Consider the following 21,050-nt stretch of genomic DNA (forward strand, 5'->3'; position numbering starts at 1 on the left):
TCAAGGCTGCCTTGAGATCACTGCATTGTTTCTGGAGCGTCTCTACCTGGTTTTCTGTTTCTTTCTTTACCAGGACTGCACGCTGCAGGTCCTGATGAGCCTTTTCATATTGTGACTGGAAACTACTCAAGTGCGCCAGACAAGATTGGTGACCCCGTTTGGCGTCAGCCACCTCTTCGTCCTTTGCTGCTAATTTCCCTTTTAACTCCAGGTTTTCTTTCTCAACTTCGCATACATCGATTTTACTCGTCCGATGTATGCCTTCTATTTCTTTGCGGAGCGTCCTGACGACCTCCTCTGTGCCTCGCAATTGTGCCAGACAGGACACAATTGCCATCGGCTTGCGCGCTTTTGCTAAACTCTTTTTGTGGATCTCACTCAGGTTCTCCCACCAAGTATGCCCTATACTTCCAGGACCTGAGTCGTCGTCATTGCAGAAATCCTTCCACATGGGCCATCCTTTGCCCTGCAGAATTTTGCGGATTTCCACTTCCCAAACGGGACACTGTCACGCTCTTAACGCTGCTGACTGGTGCGACAGCAAAATCTTCGGGGTTCATGAGGCGTTGCATCGCTTGCATTGCCTGCATGGCTCTCTCTTATCTGCTCGTGACTTTCAAATTTGGAACAGGGGGCTAAGGTGGTGTGGTAGATGACGGTACGGCTTGCGCTAATTTCCGAAATACCAACTGCCGACAGTTTTGACGCAACAAAAATCTATCAGTTTTGCCTTATAACCCTGTTAGTTACGCATGCATACACACACTTCCGAATTGTGAATTATTAACCAGAACCGCTTGAACACTTGTGGTTTTTTTTTGTTTTGTTTCCGATTGGATTCTAATTCAAAATGTTGGGGTTCTCCCGGAGTGGTTTTCCACTTCTAAGTCGGGTCCCGGCGGAGTCGGCAATTATGTTGCTCTTTTTATCCTTAGTCTATTTGCTCTGATTACGTCACCTTTGCTCACGAGTCGCCAGGTATCTTTATGATACCGCCACGTGGTTCAAGTTCAGGTTATGATTAATAATACAGCACACCGCTTAGTAAGGATTAAAACAACGGTCATTTATTATATACAACAAGCAATATTAATACACTAATACTACTATCTATATAATAAACCTATCACTACTGGCCAATACTTAACTTAGGACGAGCCCAACAGGTCAGGAAAACGAATGGCTTGTCCAATCGGATCTGGCCCGCGGGATTCAAAAGGCTGCTACAGGTCAGTGGCTAGGTGTCTCTATCGGATAGCGATCGCTGGATTCAAACTTACAGTTGCCGGTTGCTGGTCTTGCGAAGGTCTCGAGCAGGCGAAGAGGAGAGAGAGAGAGATCTGAACTTGGCCCCTCACTTTTATAGGGCCCAGGGGCTTCCCGCCTCCCGGGGCGGCCCTTGACCCTGAGTCCCAAGTGATTGGATTTGTCCCCAATCCCTGGGGTCGATGTGTCCAATGGTGAGGCGATTCCTCGATCGGAGGGTGGTCGTTCACCTGTCGTTGTTTCGGCCACTGCAGCCGCCGACAGGTCTGGCCCGGTATTCAATTGCTAATATGTTGCAATTGTTCCCGGGGATAGCCGATTTAACTGCAGATGTCTGGATAGATGGGCTGCTAACAGTCCTGAATGTAACTGCAAATATCTGGGTCGATGGGCTGTTGATAGCCCTGAGTATCGATCTGGGCCAACTTCCCCAGAGCCGAATATGCAATACTGTCTGCAGCTGCCTGTTTGTGTCTTGTTAGCTGCTTTTCCCAGCAGCCTTTCGGGTTAGCCTTTTCAAACTGGGTTTTGGCCAGATTAATCGGGACGCAGCCATTTTACGTGGCTACACTCCCCTCCGAAAGAGCACCCCATGCAGGCCCACTCCCTCGCCTCATAACCCCACATAACCTTTGTACATTAAAGGGCAATTTATCATGGCCAATCCACCTAACATGCATATCCTTGGACTGTGGGAGGACACCGCAGCACCCAGACATGGGGAGAATGTGCAAACTGCGCACAGATAATAACCGAAGGTCGGAATCAAACTCCGGTATCTGGTGCTGTGAGGCGACAGTACTAACCTTAGCCTCCTCTGTTCTGAGGAAAACAACCCCAGCCTATCCAATCACTCCTCATAGCTGCAATTTTCATATCTTTGCAACATTCTTGTGAATTTCCTCTTCAGAGCAATTATCTCCTGCCTGTAATGTGGTGACCAGAACTGTACACAAAGCTCCAGCTGTGGCCTTATCAGCAATTTTTACAGTTCAGGCATTCAATACAGGGCAGGTATTCACTGAGGGGGTCAATTAGTGGGACATTTGAGCACTTTGTGTAGCATTCTCATTTCGGTGGCACTTTTCAGCATTGTGCCTCTTCTTGGCCAATGCTACATCGCTTCTACCGCTCTGTTGCAGTTGAAGATCAGCAACACACTGTAAGACCATAAATTATTTATCTGTCACCATCTTTAAGGTCAAAGACAAACTGGCATCCAAAGTCTGTATGGCTGCAGTCATATCCTGCGTGAACTTATTTGGGAGCCTTATTAAGGCTCCATGGAGTCAACCACAGCAGACTTTCTCACTATCTTAATTGCCATCAATCTAGTAGTGATCGAGGTCTTGTACAGAGTGTGTGGCATAACTCAGTATTTGGCAAAATTCCTGATGCAACTTTAGCATTCTGCTGCTCAATGATAACACCTAGAGTTTAACATCTGTGTCCAGGTAAGATTTTAGAGAGGACCGTGACCTCCTTCGCACCCCCCCTGTAAGCCCGCCCCAACCCCACCCCTCCAATGGGATAGAGTTTCCACAGCTGCACCTCCCAACATTATTTGTCTGTGTTGTCTTGAGTGTGAAAACCCAACTAATTGCCAATTGGACTCATCGAGGTGCTGTATGAACTGTGAAGATTTACCCTCAATGTGATCATTCTCTTGTATGTCCTGTGTCAAAAGAAAGAGATGTAAATTAGTTATGGTAAAGTCACAATCTTGACAAACACCATTCTGTCTGATTACCCAGTTATTGAGTAAATAAGTTTGATTAGTAAGTTTGCAGACGACACAAAGGTTAGTGGAATTGCGGATAGCGATGAGGACTGTCAGAGGATACAGCAGGATTTAGATTGTTTGGAGACATGGGCGGAGAGATGGCAGATGGAGTTTAATCCGGACAAATGTGAGGTAATGCATTTTGGAAGGTCTAATGCAGGTAGGGAATATACAGTGAATGGTAGAACCCTCAAGAGTATTGAAAGTCAGAGAGATCTAGGTGTACAGGTCCACAGGTCACTGAAAGGGGCAACACAGGTGGAGAAGGTAGTCAAGAAGGCATAGGGCATGCTTGCCTTCATTGGCCGGGGCATTGAGTATAAGAATTGGCAAGTCATGTTGCAGCTCCATAGAACATAGAACGATACAGCGCAGTACAGGCCCTTCGGCCCACGATGTTGCACCGACATGGGAAGTCAAAAAACAAAAGCCATCTAACCTACACTATGCCATTATCATCCATATGCTTATCCAATAAACTTTTAAATGCCCTCAATGTGGGCGAGTTCACTACTATTGCAGGTAGGGCATTCCACGGCCTCACCACTCTTTGCGTAAAGAACCTACCTCTGACCTCTGTCCAATATCTATTACCCCTCAGTTTAAGGCTATGTCCCCTCGTGCTAGCCATTTCCATCCGCGGGAGCAGGCTCTCACTGTCCACCCTATCTAACCCCCTGATCATTTTGTATGCCTCTATTAAGTCTCCTCTTAACCTTCTTCTCTCTAACGAAAACAACCTCAAGTCCATCAGCCTTTCCTCATAAGATTTTCCCTCCATACCAGGCAACATCCTGGTAAATCTCCTCTGCACCCGCTCCAAAGCTTCCACTTCCTTCCTATAATGAGGTGACCAGAACTGTACGCAATACTCCAAATGCGGCCGTACCAGAGTTTTGTACAGCTGCAACATGACTCCGGAACTCAATCCCTCTACCAATAAAGGCCAACGCTCCATAGGCCTTCTTCACAACCCTATCAACCTGGGTGGCAACTTTCAGGGATCTATGTACATGGACACCGAGATCCCTCTGCTCATCCACACTTCCAAGAACTTTACCATTAGCCAAATATTCTGCATTCCTGTTATTCCTTCCAAAGTGAATCACCTCACACTTCTCTACATTAAACTCCATTTGCCACCTCTCAGCCCAGCTCTGCAGCTTATCTATGTCCCTCTGTAACCTGCTACATCCTTCCACACTGTCGACAACACCACCGACTTTAGTGTTGTCTGCAAATTTACTCACCCACCCTTCTGCGCCCTCTCTAGGTCATTGATAAAAATTACAAACAGCAACGGCCCCAGAACAGATCCTTGTGGTACGCCACTTGTAACCGAACTCCATTCTGAACATTTCCCATCAACCACCACCCTCTGTCTTCTTTCAGCTAGCCAATTTCTGATCCACATCTCTAAATCACCCTCAATCCCCAGCCTCCGTATTTTCTGCAATAGCCTAATGTGGGGAACCTTATCAAATGCTTTACTGAAATCCACATACACCACATCAACTGCTCTACCCTCGTCTACCTGTTCAGTCACCTTCTCAAAGAACTCGATAAGTTTTGTGAGGCATGACCTACCCTTCACAAAGCCATGCTGACTATCCCTAATCATATTATTACGCAAGGGAGATGGAGAACCTTAGTTAGGCCACACTTGGAGTATAGTGTTCAATTCTGGTCGCCACACTACCAGAAGGATGTGGAGGCTTTAGAGAGGGTGCAGAAGAGATTTACCAGAATGTTGTCTGGTATGGAGGGCATTAGCTATGAGGAGCGGTTGAATAAACTTGGTTTGTTCTCACTGGAACGACGGAGATTGAGGGGCGACCTGATAGAGGTCTACAAAATTATGAAGGGCATAGACAGAGTGGATAGTCAGAGGCTTTTCCCCAGGGTATAGGGGTCAATTACTAGGGGGCATAGGTTTAAGGTGAGAGGGGCAAGGTTTAGAGTACATGTACGAGGCAAGTTTTTTTACACAGAGGGTAGTGGGCGCCTGGAACTCGCTACCGGAGGAGGTGGTGGAAGCAGGGACGATAGTGACATTTAAGGGGCATCTTGACAAATACATGAATAGGATGGGAATAGAGGGATACGGACCCAGGAAGTATAGAAGATTGTTGTTTAGTCAGGCAGCATGGTTGGCACGGGCTTGGAGGGCCGAAGGGCCTGTTCCTGTGCTGTACATTTCTTTGTTCTTTGTTCTAAAGTCCATAGAATCACATTGAGTCTGCATTGACACTCTGAAAGAACATTCTACCTAGGCCCACTCCCCCACCCTATCCCCGTAACCCCACCCAACCTACATATCTGTTGGACACTAAGGGACAATTTAGCATGGTCAATCCATTAACCTGCCCATCTTTGGACTGTGGGAAGAAACCGGAGCCCTCGGAGGAAACCCACGCAGACATGGGGAGAACGTGCAAACTCAGCACAGATAGTGACCCAAGGTCAGAGTCTAACCTGGATCCCTGGTGCTGTGAGGCAGTAGTGCTAACCACTGTGCCACCACGCTGCCCTTAGATGCACCGTCCATAGATGTTTGCCATTCTGCCACCAGCTGTCTGCAAACGTCATATCGCTCCAGTTCTGACCGCGGTGGATGCTGCTGTGCCACTTATTTCTAGGACATCCTCCTTGTATCAATTAGCATGACTATTTATGGCAAACCCCTCCAGTTTTCTCCATCTCCTTTGCGTTTGTGCTTTTTTTCTGCAAGGGGTGATAAAGCTGATGTGAGTGAAGGTGAGGCATTCAACTGATGGATGCAGTGAGAGTGACTGAACAGATGCATCACATTGTGAATGTCAATGCTGGTGGATAAATATGGTAGTGATGAAGTGCACAGAAAGTGAAGACTGGGTGCTGCTGGAAACGGAGTGTGTGTGAGTAGTGCTATCATGGAGAGTGTTTACTGAGACTGATGTGGGGGTAGTTGATGTTGAATCAGCAAAGTTATTCTCACCTATCCTAGCCTGCTTAGGTCATTAAACTGCTTCCTACATCATATCCATGACCTAGGCAAACGTTCCTGCTGCTCATCTCTTCGACTAGCTCCAACCATGCCTTCTTGGCGAGAACAAAAGGTTTCTTTCATTGGTGGGGAGAGAGGTTGTTGGCTCTTCTCTGACTGCAGCCAGCAGTAATTTCAGCAAGTCTATCATCTACTGTCACTTTAAATAGAGCTGAGTTGACATAAGCGGATTCACATCTCACCTTTTGCATAGCTCAAAATTCACAATCAACTAGTGCAATTGAGTTGATTGCAGATCATAACCTGTTCAGTTGACTTCCGAATCTTCCCCAAGCAATTCCACATACATCTCCCATCTTCTCTGTTAGGAAGCATCCTTCATAATACCAGGGCCCTGATGTCTTCAAGCAAGATTTTAGAGATTTGGTAGCAAGCCAAGTAGTAGGATATGTTTTGTTCTGGATGTAGTCTGTGGTCTGTCAGTAGCAACATAGAGTTCTGTAGGAAAAGCCTGAGAATGGAGGAATCCTGAGTTTAAAACACTCAATGAAGTGCACGGTAGAAGAGGGAAATACACTAGACATGGTTGGCATAGACTTTGGGGAAGCTTTAATGGGGAGCTGTAGCCCCCAAACCCTGCTCTCACTCCCCACCCCCCCCCCCCCACCCCCTCTCTTCCCCCTCCAGGTTAAAAGGTTGGGGTTGGAAATGTTGTCCACAATTCCAACAGTCCCAATCAGCCATGTAACCACCTTAGTTAATTCTTAAAGAGCTGCTGGCCTATCGCATGTAGTCCCATAATGCCATCTAGGAGAAATGGACACTGCTGGACTACAGGCATTGCCACCACACTGTGGAGCACAGGTACATCAAGGAGCATGGAGGTGGGTTGGGTCCAGGGGAAAGGGTTAAAGATGGGGAGGGAAGCATCAATGGGACTAGGGGATACGCAACAGAAGGTCTTCCACCCTTGCCTGACACCATCCTTTGCACTAAGGCTGCCGGGCTTCCTGACCAATATGGGCCTCCCCGGGCACAATTATAATACCAGAGACGGAGGCATGAGGCACTTAATTCCTGCTTAAAAGCTCAGTAGGCCCAAGGGTGGGTGTGCTTTGCAACTGCTCCCCTGTTCAATTGCAGTGGAGATAGGAGCGTGCCGTTGGATTTTATAGCAGGTGAACATGTAATCCAGCCCAGGATTACAGATTGGAGAGTACTCGGGAATGCCAACTTGTAAGGAAATAGAAAGTAGACTGGATTGGAAATGAGTGAGATTGGAGAGGAAAGGGGGGGATTTACCAACCAGCCCGCCGTTTGTTTTCTGGCAGTGGAGGCAGCCCTCCAGCGGAATTTTCTGGTCCCGGGATTGTCAACGGAATTTCCTGGGAAACCCGTGGGCCTTCGGTGGGACTGGAATATCCCGCCGACATGCATAGATGGTAAATTCTGCTCAAAAAGTAGGAACTATGCCCAATATTACCAAGATTGAACACAGGTATTTCACTGGATTTAGTTCAAGTTTACTGTTCACCGTATTTATCAGGGATTCAGATATCGATCTAGAGGTTATGGTGTGAAATTGCAGATGATACCAAAATAGGAGGTTATATTGTTTAGTTATTTTGAGTTAATTGTTTGAAAGATCAAAAGAAGCTGTATAGAAATATTGATAAAATGAGCTAAAAAGTGGTAAATCAAATTCAGTGTCAGCACAAGGATTCATTTTCAATAAAAAAAAACAGTAATTAGACTCTGAATTGAAATAAGCTCAGATTCAATGTTGTGGAAGGTGGACTTTGAGGGATACAAGATCATAGGATCCTAAATGCAGCACCTCCAATGGAGACTATAAAACAATTAAATGGGGTTGTTAATGTTATATTGTCTTATGACCTCTCAATTACACCTTTCATGATGAAACCAAGAGGCAAGGATCAGCATTTTTAAACCTTAATCTCCCTGTTTGATTACTTTCTGAGGTAATTGGGCTCCATATTATTGGAAGGACATTGAGACGTTCCATAGTACAAAGTAAATTCACTAGAATGTCATGACAGACTTGAGAAAATTGGAGTGCTTTCTCATGGAGCAGTGAGTGCATTTACTGCCAATATGTCAAAAGTATTTAAAATGGTGAATTGATGGAACAGTATAGGGAGAAGTAGTTGAGGGCTCTCGAACAAGGGATTTCGAACAGTGAGCATTAAAAACTCTTTTGACAAAGAGACTGTGGAATTTAGTTCAAGGTTTAGTGAACAAGGTAGAAACAACGTTACCATCTGAGATTAGAAGTGGATTGGTAAGCAAAGGGAAAGACAATAAATATGAGGGCAGAGTGGGTTAGTATAATTTGGATGATTTGCTGAACCGAGGGTAAGTACAGACCGACTGGATGGACGGAATGGCTTCTTCCTGTTTTATACATTTCTGTGAACATATACCAGACCTTTTATTTAAAAAAACATTTTCAGTATATGTGAAGTACAGAATGCAAGGAAGTAGTTGATTTTAAGCATTTTGTCTGCTTCACTTTTTTACACTTTGTATTATATACCTAGATTCTCCTTCATAAACTGTGCCTACAAAGAGGTTTAATCTTCTGTTTCTTATTTTTAGCCTTGCGCCCAAAGACATGCATGACTGATAGGGGATCAATTGGGAGAAGAAGATTCTGATGAAGATCTCAGTCTTGGAATTATTGCTTGTGATTTGGATTGTGCTCTCCATGTTAAAGAATTGAGTAAAAGTTGACAGATTTTTCTTCAATCCCACTTAAAGGCTATTTACCCGATATTAGTTTAAAGTCTACAAATTTGATTATTTTCTCCTTTGCAGCTTTTGTTTTTAGCTGCTTTATCAGCTTAAGAGGGTGAATGAGTGTGGTGGTTCACCTACAGTTAGCACTCAGCACCTTCAAGCCAAGTTACAGAGTGAAGCTGCAGTTACTCTCTGCCAAAACTGACTTCACAACATCAGACAAAATAATATTTGCTCCCCTTTTTGGTGTGCCTATCTTACTAAAGATTTGTGCCTGGTTGCAAATTGTCCCCATTACATCGTGTCCGCATTGAATTAGTCGTGTAGCAAAATGATCATCAATTGCATCTTGAGGCTTCTAAAATTTGGTCATGCTTTGAGTAAAATCAGTGTTTCCAAATATACTCATCAAAATTGATGCACCAAGTAAATAGCCCTTAAGTTTGAGAAACTCCTTGATATTTATGTCTAAATAAATATTTAATCATTTTGCAATATGGTGTCGTCAAGCTCAATTGAGAGTTCTTATTCAGAACTTTTTTTTAGAAATACCTTGGGTTATTTATTATCCATGTTCCATTCCAAGGAGACCTGGAACTTGTTAGAAACATTATTTTTGGTAATCAGTTCTGTCGTTGGAATATTACTTGAGTTGATTTAAACACAATATTATTAATTGCTTTATTATCATTCAAGCAATATTATTTGATCAAATGTTCAATATGTAATTGACATTTAAAACCTGATAAGCACTAAGTGACCTTTGAACAACTGACTACTTCAACAGAGAAATATTCTACTGAAGAATTTGTTTATCAAATAAGCTATTAATGGGTTCACCTTTTTGGCCATTCAGTGGGTTATAAAAATACAAAGTACAGCTGTATATATTCATCAGCAATGCTGAATCAAAACGACTCCTTCTCACATTGAGAATTCTTATTTTTGTTAATGCCTCACTTTGAAATACAATCATTGCGAAACACAAACACATGCTGGTTCCGCTACATGTGATCGGTACAATGTTCGTAGCATTTGGAAGAATTTATAATGTACTGATGTCTTGTACTTAAACATATATCAGACTTTGTTCTTTCTAACATTTTTCATGTAATTGTACATATATGTATGTAGAGTGTAAAGAAAAGGTATACCTATTTTTAAAAATCCAGTTTTAAAATCTGCTGAGCAATTTGTAAGTAGTTTGACAGTCACAGTATAAATAAAAATCCACTTCTGAGCAACAGCAAATGTATTTTGTAATGTAATGCAATCCATATTGCTCCACGTATTAACTATTTTAATGTTCCTGTGGAAATGAACTAATTCTCAATTTGTTCTTTTGGAAAGACTACTTTAATCGGGGGTAATTCAATTCTATTATACTTTTCTGGATCGATTTTCCAAATTCCCTTCATCCTAAAAATCTCAATTAGGTCATATCAATGTTTATTTTACAAAGAGAACTTCTTTAATATTGCTGGTACCTTAACATTCCTCAGACCCAGAATCATTTTGGTACTTAGCTCTGTACCCACTGCGGCCTATTAGATAACCAGAACTGGACCCAGTATCCAGTAGTTGATGACGAGCAAGATTATTAACGTCGTGACCCTTGACATTCTTTTATTGTAATGTCAGGATTTTGGAGGGGATGGACAAAACAAAGACATATGAACGCAAGCTTCACTGAAAAAAGTCAATCTTTCGTTGGCCTTGTAACATACGGACCACTTTACATGACTGGTTCCCTTCAGTCGTGTAAAATCCTATTTGTCCTCAAAATGCCATATGCAATCTACCATTATCATATTTGCTTGTACATTGTTTGAGAATCAGTGGCCTAGAAATTGGGCCGGGTAGTATCCATTTTGCAAGTGCACTGTGGCTTCCACAGGCCCTAAACTGGCAGATGAGAAGCATTGTTTAACAATTTTTACTGCACGTTTCATGCCAATTCAAAATTATAAGCAATAAAAGTTTGAAAAGCTGCACTACGGAATGCATAATCACTTTAAGGGTAGATACGTGTGGTCTGTGAAATCTTGGCCCAGATTTTCCAGTCAGCATTGACACTCCCTGCAAAGATTTCTACGACCTGACACTTTTCTGATTTTCAGCCAAGATTCTGATTCCAGCTGAAGCATCGATGGATCAGTGCAGCCACCCAGAGAGAAAATGGTTGAGCACAAGGAAAGGTAGTTGAGGGTAGGACGCACCCTCTTTTCACTATAGTAGCTGCTGTATTTGGGTAAGTTATAAAGGTCTCAAGTTTTTCAGTGAGTCTGTGAACGGAGTGAGTGTGTGAGTGGGGGGAGTCAGGGCAGGGGGTAGTCTGGATGGGCGTGGGGTTGGTTGTGGTGCTCAGTCCAATTACGCTGGCTAATTGAGTCAGACCAGCTGTTAACCAGGGTAACATTTCCTGGGTAAGTATCCAGATAGATCCTATAATCCGGCCCAAGTCTCTGACCCAAACACAGTGTTGGGGACATTTGCGGAGGGTTCAAGGCAACGGAAATCAACCCATTAGAAGTTTAAACTTCCTGTACATGCGTCAGGCCTTCCCCAGGGTCCTGCCGCACATTTCCCCACTCCTGTATCTGCAGGGTGTTACAATCCGGTTAGCGTCCAGTGACTACTCATGTAAATAGACAAAATTTGAAATCCCAGTAACCTAGACAATAAGGTCAGAAGATTTCTTTGTTTTTAATAAACATGAATTAAAGGGGCGGCACGTGGCACAGTGGTTAGCACTGGGACTGCAACGCTGAGGACCCGAGTTAAACTCCCGACCCTGGGTCACTGTCCGTGTGGAGTTTGCACATTCTTCCCATGTCTGCGTGGGTTTCATCCACACAACCCAAAGATGTGCAGGTTAGGTGGATTGGCCATGCTAAATTGCCCCTTAATTGGGTACTCTAAATTTATAAATACATAAACATGAATTCGAAGACAAACTATGGTCGCACACAACAAAAACTGAACTTTAAATGGCAGGTTCGATCAAGATGGATTTTATGGGTGTTCTCAGCAACCCACCCAGATGTCAGTGATCATTGTGAATCACAACAAATCCCATAAAACTCTTCCTCACAAGGAATTTCAGCTCCTCTCCTTCAAATGACTCGTCAACGCAACTGAGGTCAGTTCTACTCCACCCTGACCTAAAAGGCATACTATTCCAGGTCTTTCCCAGATTTGGCTTTCTTTTCCAGCTGAGCTGACCTATTACTGAGACCGTGTCCCCCTGCCTCAGCAAGGCTAAACTCTGGCATGATGCATGGTCTTAGTTCCTCAGCCATGTTGCAACCAACAACTGCCAGTGCCACAGAGCAGACAGCTTGACTGAGCTGAAAGCTGATGCAGAACCTCTCTGAGACTCAGCTACCCACAGGTTTCTTTGCACCCCAGCTACACAGAGCTGGTGACCTTATTCGTAAGTTCATAAGATAAAGGAGCAGAATTAGGCCCATCGAGTCTCCTCTGCCATTCTATCATGGCTGATATATTCCTCACCTGCTACCTACAATGCTACAGACCTAGAGCTAGTTTGCAAAATCAGCCAGAGCATCTCCTCCCTAGAACACATGAATTAGGAGCTGGAATAGGCAATTTAGCCTCCGGAGCCTAAACACCTTCAATGTGATCATGGCTGATCCCACCCTGGCCTCAACTCCATCTTCCTCCCCGGTCTCCATAACCCTTCAACCCATTATGAACTAAAAATCTGTCTAACCCCTCCTCAAATTTACTCACTGTCCCTGCATCCACCGCACGCTGGGGTAACAAATTCCACAGATTCACAACCCTTTGGGAGAAGTAGTTTTTCCTCAAATCTGTTTTGAATTTGCTACCTCTTATCCTAAGATTATGACCTCTCATTTTAGAATGCCCCACAAGAGGAATCATGAGCCCATGTCTACTTTATCCATACCTTTTAGCATCTTGTATACCTCAATTAGATCTCCCCTCATTCTTCTAAACCCGAGAGAGTATAGGCCTAAACTGTTCAGTCTCTCCTCACACGACAAAACCTTCATCAGTGAATCTCCTATGAACTGCCTCCAATTCCACTACATCGTTCCTCAAATAAGGGGACCAAAACTGTGCACAATACTCCAGGTGTGGTCTTATCAATGCCTTGCATAGTTGCAACAACACCTCCTTACCTTTATACTCAATTCTTTTTGCTATCAATCTCAACATTCCATTTCCTTCCCTTATTATCTGCTGCACCTGGATGCTCGTTTTCTGTGACTCATGCACGAGGACTCCCAGATCCCTCTGCATCGGAGCACCCCAAAGTCTCTCCCAATTTAGATAATAAGTTGCCTTCCCATTTTTAGACAAATGCATGACCTCACACTTATCCACATTAAACTCCATCTGCCACATTTTGACCCACTCTCCTAACCCATCGATATCCATTTGTAAGGTTTTTATTTCCTCATTGAAACTTACTGTCCCCCCTATTTTTATGTCATCTGCGAATTTGGCTATAGAACCATCTATCCCTGTATCAAAGTCATTAATATAGATCGTAAATAGCTGGGGCCAAGGACCGAACCCTGTGACACCCCACTAGTTACATCTTGCCATCCAGAAAAAGACCCATTTGTCCCGATTCTCTGTCTCCTGTCCGTCAGCCAGTCTTCTATCCAAGCTAATAAGTTGCCCCTAATCCCATGTGCTCTCACCTTGTGAATTAACCTTCTGTGCGGCACCTTACCAAACGCCTTCCGGAAGTTCAGATGTACTACATCTACAGGATCCCCAATATCCACTGTTTCTTATATCTTCGAAGAACTCAAGCAAATTACTCAAACATGATTTGCCCTTTTAAAACCATGCTGACTCTGATGGATAACGCTTGGGTTTTCAAATGTCCTGATATTACGTCCTTGATAATTGATTCTAACAATTTCCCGACAGATGTTAAACTAACTGGTCTGTAATTTCCCACATTCTGTCTCCCTCCCTTTTTGAATAAGGGCATTACGTTAGCATTTTTCCAATCCACTGGAACCTTTCCCGTGTCCAAGAAATTTTGGAATATTATAACCAATGGATCTACTATCTCTGCTGCCACTTCCTTTATCGCCCTCGGATGTAGGCCAACAGGCCCTGGGGACTTGTCTGCCTTCAATTCCAAGAGTTTGTTGAGTACCATTTCCCTATTGATGCTGGTTGTTCCAAGTTCCACCCTTTCTATTACCTCTGAATTGCCCGTTCCTATAGGAATGGTACAAGTGTCCTCCACCGTGAAAACTGAGGCAAAGTATTGATTTTGCATCTCTGCCATTTCTGTGTTCCCCACTATTAACTCACCAGTTTCACCTTCCAAGGGACCAACATTCACCTTAGCGACTCTCTTCCCTTTTATGTAACTGTAGAAACTTTTTGCATCCTTGTTGATATTCTGTGGGTTTTTTTCGTAATTTATCTCAGCAATTTTTTTTTTAAACAACCCTTTGTTTATGTTTAAAAGTTTCCCAAATTCCAGCCTGCTACTGGCCTTTGCAATGTGATATTACTTAGTTTTTTGGGGCAGCACGGTGGTGCAGTGGTAAGCATAGAACATAGAACAGTACAGCACAGTGCAGGCCATTCAGCCCACGATGTTGTGCCGACCATTTATCCTACTCTAAGATCAACCTAACCTAACACCCCTTCAATTTAAAGCTGTCCATGTTCCTGTCCAAGAGTCACTTAAATGTCCCTAATGACTCTTGATTCCACCACCTCTGCTGGCAGTGCATTCCACGCACCCACCACTCTCTGTGTAAAGAAGCTACCTCTGACATCTCCCCTATACCTTCCTCCAATCACCTTATAATGATGTCCCCTCGTGACAGCATTTCCGCCCTGGGGAAAAGTCTCTGGCTATCCACTCTACCCATGCCTCTCATTACCCTCTTCCTTCTTTGCTCCAGTGAGAAAAGCCCGAGCTCCCTCAACCTTTCTTCATAAGACATGCCCTCCAGTCCAGGCAGCTTCCTGGTAAATCTCCTCTGTACCAAACAAAGAACAAAGAAATGTACAGCACAGGAACAGGTCCTTCGGCCCTCCAAGCCCGTGCCGATCATGCTGCTCGGCTAAACTACAATCTTCTACACTTCCTGGGTCCGTATCCCTCTATTCCCATCCTATTCATGTATTTGTCAAGATGCCCCTTAAATGTCACTATCGTCCCTGCTTCCACCACCTCCTCCGGTAGCGAGTTCCAGGCACCCACTACCCTCTGCGTAAAAAACTTGCCTCGTACATCTACTCTAAACCTTGCCCCTCTCACCTTAAACCTATGCCCCCTAGTAATTGACCCCTCTACCCTGGGGAAAAGCCTCTGACTATCCACTCTGTCTATGCCCCTCATAATTTTGTAGACCTCTATCAGGTCGCCCCTCAACCTCTGTCGTTCCAGTGAGAACAAACCAAGTTTATTCAACCGCTCCTCATAGCTAATGCCCTCCATACCAGACAACATTCTGGTAAATCTCTTCTGCACCCTCTCTAAAGCCTCCACATCCATCCTGTGGCGACCAGATTTGAACACTATACTCCAAGTGTGGCCTAACTAAGGATCTGTACAGCTGCAACATGACTTGGCAATTCTTATACTCAATGCCCCAGCCAATGAAGGCAAGCATGCCGTATGCCTTCTTGACTACCTTCTCCCCCTGTGTTGTCCCTTTCAGTGACCTGTGGACCTGTACTCCTAGATCTCTCTGACTTTCAATACTCTTGAGGGTTCTACCATTCACTGTATATTCCCTACCTGCATTAGACCTCCCAAAATGCATTACCTCACATTTGTCCGGATTAAACTCCATCTGCCATCTCTCCGCCCAAGTCTCCAAACAATCTAAATCCTGCTGTATCCTCTGACAGTCCTCATCGCTATCTGCAATTCCACTAACCTTTGTGTCGTCTGCAAACGTACTAATCAGACCAGTTACATTTTCCTCCAAATCATTTATATATACTACAAACAGCAAAGGTCCCAGCACTGATCCCTGTGGAACACCACTGGTCACAGCCCTCCAATTAGAAAAGCATCCTTCCATTGCTACTCTCTGCCTTCTATGACCTAGCCAGTTCTGTATCCACCTTGCCAGCTCACCCCTGATCCCGTGTGACTTCACCTTTTGTACTAGTCTACCATGAGGGACCTTGTCAAAGGCCTTACTGAAGTCTATATAGACAATAGCCACTGCACTACCTGCATCAATCATCTTAGTGACCTCCTCGAAAAACTCTATCAAGTTAGTGAGACACGACCTCCCCTTCACAAAACCATGCTGCCTCTCACTAATACGTCCATTTGCTTCCAAATGGGAGTAGATCCTGTCTCGAAGAATTCTCTCCAGTCATTTCCCTACCACTAAAGTAAGGCTCACCGGCCTCTAGTTCCCTGGATTATTGTGAAAGTGTACAAACTCAGTGTGGCAATGTGGTAGTATGTATTGGGGGTCATGTGGGACTGGAAGCCCTAATGTCATTGGCTGACAGATCCCGGGTCCTGGTTGGCCGTTGACCTCATACTCCGCCCTGAAGGCGAAGTATAAGAAGCCGGTGCCTTCCCCCGCATGCCAGTTTACTATCGGGCTGCTGGGGAACAGACACGCTTAATAAAGCCTCATCGACTTCACTCTGTTTGTCTCACGGAGTCTTTGTGCGCCACAATTTATTAAGCGTGTCTGTTCCCCAGCAGCCCGATAGTAAACTGGCATGCGGGGGAAGGCACCGGCTTCTTATACTTCGCCTTCAGGGCGGAGTATGAGGTCAACGGCCAACCAGGACCCGGGATCTGTCAGCCAATGACATTAGGGCTTCCAGTCCCACATGACCCCCAATACATACTACCACACTCAGCAATAGCATGATGGGAAAAATAGCCAACTTATGTAACCATGTATAAGAAAGCTGTGTCAGCTAGTGCCAAGACCAAACCCTGACAAACTAGACAAAGCTAAGAATCCACATAATCGTATCATACAAGGCCAGAAGAGGGAAAATAGTGCCTGACCTTAGTAAAACCTGATAACAAAGCCACGATCTAGGAATGTCCTAATAACACAACCTCCTCATGACCTAGGTCCATCTGCGTCAAGGCATCATGAGGGCAGAGGTGAAAGCCAAATAGGACCACGTCTTAAACCCTCTGAAGACAAAATACTGCAAATAAGCCGAGTCAGGGTCTTTCCATGACAACATGGTTGGTCAGAAGTTATGACTGTATTGACATTTTTGAACAAGGTCTGTTTTTGTAAAATGATACAGCTTTTGTATAAATATTGAACGTTTTCTCCATGTCTTTGCGAGCTTGAGAAAGAATGAGCAGGTTTGCTTAACAGCTCTCTCTCTCTCTCTCCAAACTGTAGCCATACTGCATGCAGACTTTGGTCAATAAAGACAAAGTTAGTTTTATCGAAACAGAGTTGTAAAGTTGTTTTCTTCACAGTCTTGAAGTAGGAAAGATTTTAAAAGACGACATTATCCTTGCTACCCTTCTTAAACAGAGGAACAACATTGGCTATTCTCCAGTCCTCCGGGGCATCACCTGAAGACAGTGAGGATCCAAAGATTTCTGTCAAGGCCTCAGCAGTTTCCTCTCCAGCCTCCTTCAGTATTCTGGGGTAGATCAAATCAGGCCCTGGGGACTTATCTACCTTAATATTTTTTAAGCCACCTCGTCTTTTTGGATCTCAATGTGACCCAGGCTATCTACACAACCTTCTCCAGACTCAACATCTACCAATTCCTTCTCTTTGGTGAATACTGATGCAAAGTATTCATTTAGTACCTTGCCCATTTCCTCTGGCTCCACACATAGATTCCCTTGCCTATCCTTCAGTGGGCCAACCCTTTCTCTGGCTACCCTTTTCCTTTTTATGTACGTGTAAAATGCCTTGGGATTTTCCTTAACCCTATTTGCCAATGACTTTGTGACCCCTTCTAGCCCTCCTGACTCCTTGCCTAAGTTCCTTCCTACTTTCCTTATATTCCACACAGGCTTTGTCTGTTCCCAGCCTTTTAGCCCTGACAAATGCCTCCTTTTTCTTTTTGACGAGGCCTACAATATCTCTCGTTATCCAAGGTTCCCGAAAATTGCCGTATTTATCCTTCTTCCTCACAGAAACATGCCGGTCCTGAATTCCTTTCAACTGACACTTGAAAGCCTCCCACATGTCAGATGTTGATTTGCCCTCAAACATCCGCCCCCAATCTAGGTTGTTCAGTTCCTGCCAAATATTGTTATAATTAGCCTTCCCCCAATTTAGCACATTCACCCTAGGACCACTCTTATCCTTGTCCACCAGCACTTTAAAACTTACAGAATTGTGGTCGCTGTCCCAAAATACTCCCCTACTGAAACTTCTACCACCTGGCCGGGCTCATTCCCCAACACCAGGTCCAGTACCGCCCCTTCCCTAGTTGGACTGTCTACATATTGTTTTAAGAAGCCCTCCTGGATGCTCCTTACAAACTCTGCCCCGTCTAAGCCCCTGGCACTAAGTGAGTCCCAGTCAATATTGGGGAAGTTGAAGTTTCCTATCACCACAACCCTGTTGTTTTTACTCTTTTCCAAAATCTGTCTACCTATCTGCTCCTCTATCTCCCGCTGGCTGTTGGGAGGCCTGTAGTAAACCCCAACATTGTGACTGCACCCTTCTTATTCCTGATCTCTACCCATATAGCCTCACTGCCCTCTGAGGTGTCCTCCCGTAGTACAGCTGTGATATCCTCCCTAACCAGTAGCACAACTCCGCCACCCCTTTTACATCCACCTCTATCCCGCCTGAAACATCTAAATCTTGGAACATTTAGCTGCCAATCCTGCCCTTCCCTCAACCAGGTCTCTGTAATGGCAACAACATCATAGTTCCAAGTACTAATCCAAGCTCTAAGTTCATCTGCCTTACCCGTAATACTTCTTGCATTAAAACATATGCACTTCAGGCCACCAGACCCGCTGTGTTCAGCAACTTCTCCCTGTCTGCTCTGCCTCAGAGCCACACTGTCCCTATTCCCTTGTTCTCCCTCAATGCACTCACCTTCTGACCTATTGCTCCCGTGCCCACACCCCTGCCATACTAGTTTAAACCCTCCCGTGTGACACTAGCAAACCTCACGGCCAGGATATTTATGCCTCCAGTTTAGATGTATCCCGTTCTTATATAGTTCACACCTGCCCCGGAAGAGCTCCCAGTGGTCCAGATAACAGAAACCCTCCCTCCTACACCAGCTGTTTAGCCACGTGTTTAGCTGCTCTATCTTCCTATTTCTAGCCTCACTGGCACGTGGCACAGGGAGTAATCCCGAGATTACAACCCTCGAGGTCCTGTCTTTTAACTTTCTGCCTAGCTCCCTGAACTCCTGCTGCAGGACCTCATGCCCCTTCCTGCCTATGTCGTTAGTACCAATATGTACAACGACCTCTGCCTGTTTGCCCTCCCCCATCAAGATGCCCTCTACCTGTTCGGGGACACCCTGTACCCTGGCACCAGGGAGGCAACATGCCATCCTGGAGTCTCTTTCACGTCCACAGAAGCGCCTATCTGTGCCCCTGGCTATAGAGTCCCCTATTACTTTTGCTCTTCTGCGCTTTGACCCTCCCTTCTGAACATCAGAGCCAGCCGTGGTGCCACTGCTCTGGCTGTTGCTGTTTTCCCCTGATAGGCTATCCCCCCGACAGTATCCAATGGGGTATACCTGTTCGAGAGGGGGCAACCACAGGGGATTCCTGCGGTGACTGCCTGCCCTTTCTGGTGGTCACCCATTTCTCTGCCTGCACCTTGGGTGTGACCACATTTATATAACTGCTATCTATGACGCTTTCCGCCACCTGCATGCTCCTAAGTGCATCCAATTGCCGCTCCAACCGAACCATGCGGTCTGTGAGGCGCTCCAGTTGGGTGCACTTTCTGCAGATGAAGCCATCCGGGACGCTGGAAGCCTCCCGGACCTGCCACATCTCACAGTCAGAGCAATGCACCCCTCTAACTGACATTGCGTTAATTAATTAGTAAATTAAAGTTAAACGTTTTTTTTTTTAATTTTAATGTTACTGTTAACTATCTGTTTCCTGGCACTAGATTTCTACTATAAATGTGAAAGCTAAATATAGTACTCTCCGATCTCTGGCTTAGATACCCCTCTAAATTATAATTAAGTAATTATGTTTAATTAGTTACCAATGCTTAATTTTTAAAATTTAGTGTAGATTCCCAACCAGCCACTCAGGTCACAGCTTTTCTGTGATGTCACTTCAGTTTCCCCCCCCCCCCCCCCCCCCCCCCAACACACACACACACACAATTTGAAAAGGTAATAAAAGTAAGAGTAAAAATTAGTAAAAATCACTTACTTACCTTCTGAGGGTCTCAGATGTTCTCAGGTTCTCTCCCTGACAGAGACTGCTCCTCCTCCTCCGAACGGCTCCCGAAACTAGGCCGCGATCTTTTTAAATCTCCGCTCCGACTCGCAGCTCCCGCTCTTTTTAAATCTCCCTCTCCAAAGCATCCACATCCTTCCTATAATGAGGCAACCAGAACTGGACACAATATTCCAAGTGTGGTCTAACCAGAGTTTTATAAAGCTGCAGCAAAACATCACGGCTCTTAAACTCAATCCCCCGTTAACGAAAGACAAGACACAATATGCCTTCTTCACCACCCTATCAACCTAGGTGGCAACTTTGGGGGATCTATGTACGTGGACACCAAGATCCCTCTGTTATTCCACACTTCCAAGAATCCTGCCTTTAACATTAAAATTCGACCTTCCAAAATTAATCACTTCACATTTATCTAGGTTGAACTCCACCTGTCACTTCTCAGCCCAGCTCTGCATCCTGTCAATGTCCTGTTGTAACCTGCAACAGCCCTCAACACTATCTACAACTCCACCAACTTTTGTGTCATCGGCAAACTTACTAACCCACCCTTCCACTTCCTCATCCAAGTCATTTATAAAAACCACAAAGAGCAGAGGTCCCAGAACAGATCCTTGCGGGACACCACTGATCACCGACCTCCAAGCGAATACTTTCCATCCACTGCCATTCACTATCTTCTTTCGGCCAGCCAATTCTGTATCCAGACAGCCGAATTTCCCTGTATCCCAAGCTCCCTGACTTTCTGAATGAGCCTACAATGACGAACCTTATTAAAAGAGCACTTGGGCAGCACGGTAGCACAAGTGGATAGCACTGTGGCTTCACAGCGCCAGGGTCCCAGATTCAATTCCCCGCTG

At 44.9% G+C, this 21,050-nt stretch overlaps 1 protein-coding gene across 6 annotated transcripts in view; it reads left to right on the forward strand.

Annotated features, from left to right (window-relative positions):
* Positions 1–10,046, forward strand: part of katnip (katanin interacting protein) — a 333,986-nt gene extending 323,940 nt beyond the window's left edge. For all 6 annotated transcript variants that reach the window (XM_072480763.1, XM_072480761.1, XM_072480758.1 and 3 more), the window contains one exon: positions 8,655–10,046. In XM_072480763.1, the coding sequence (XP_072336864.1) occupies positions 8,655–8,713 (59 nt within the window). In that variant the 3' untranslated portion in view covers positions 8,714–10,046. The remainder of the gene's footprint in view (positions 1–8,654) is intronic.
* The last annotated feature ends 11,004 nt before the right edge of the window (positions 10,047–21,050 follow it).

Source organism: Scyliorhinus torazame, chromosome 17 (assembly GCF_047496885.1).
Source record: "Scyliorhinus torazame isolate Kashiwa2021f chromosome 17, sScyTor2.1, whole genome shotgun sequence".
Taxonomy (NCBI): Eukaryota; Metazoa; Chordata; class Chondrichthyes; order Carcharhiniformes; family Scyliorhinidae; genus Scyliorhinus; species Scyliorhinus torazame.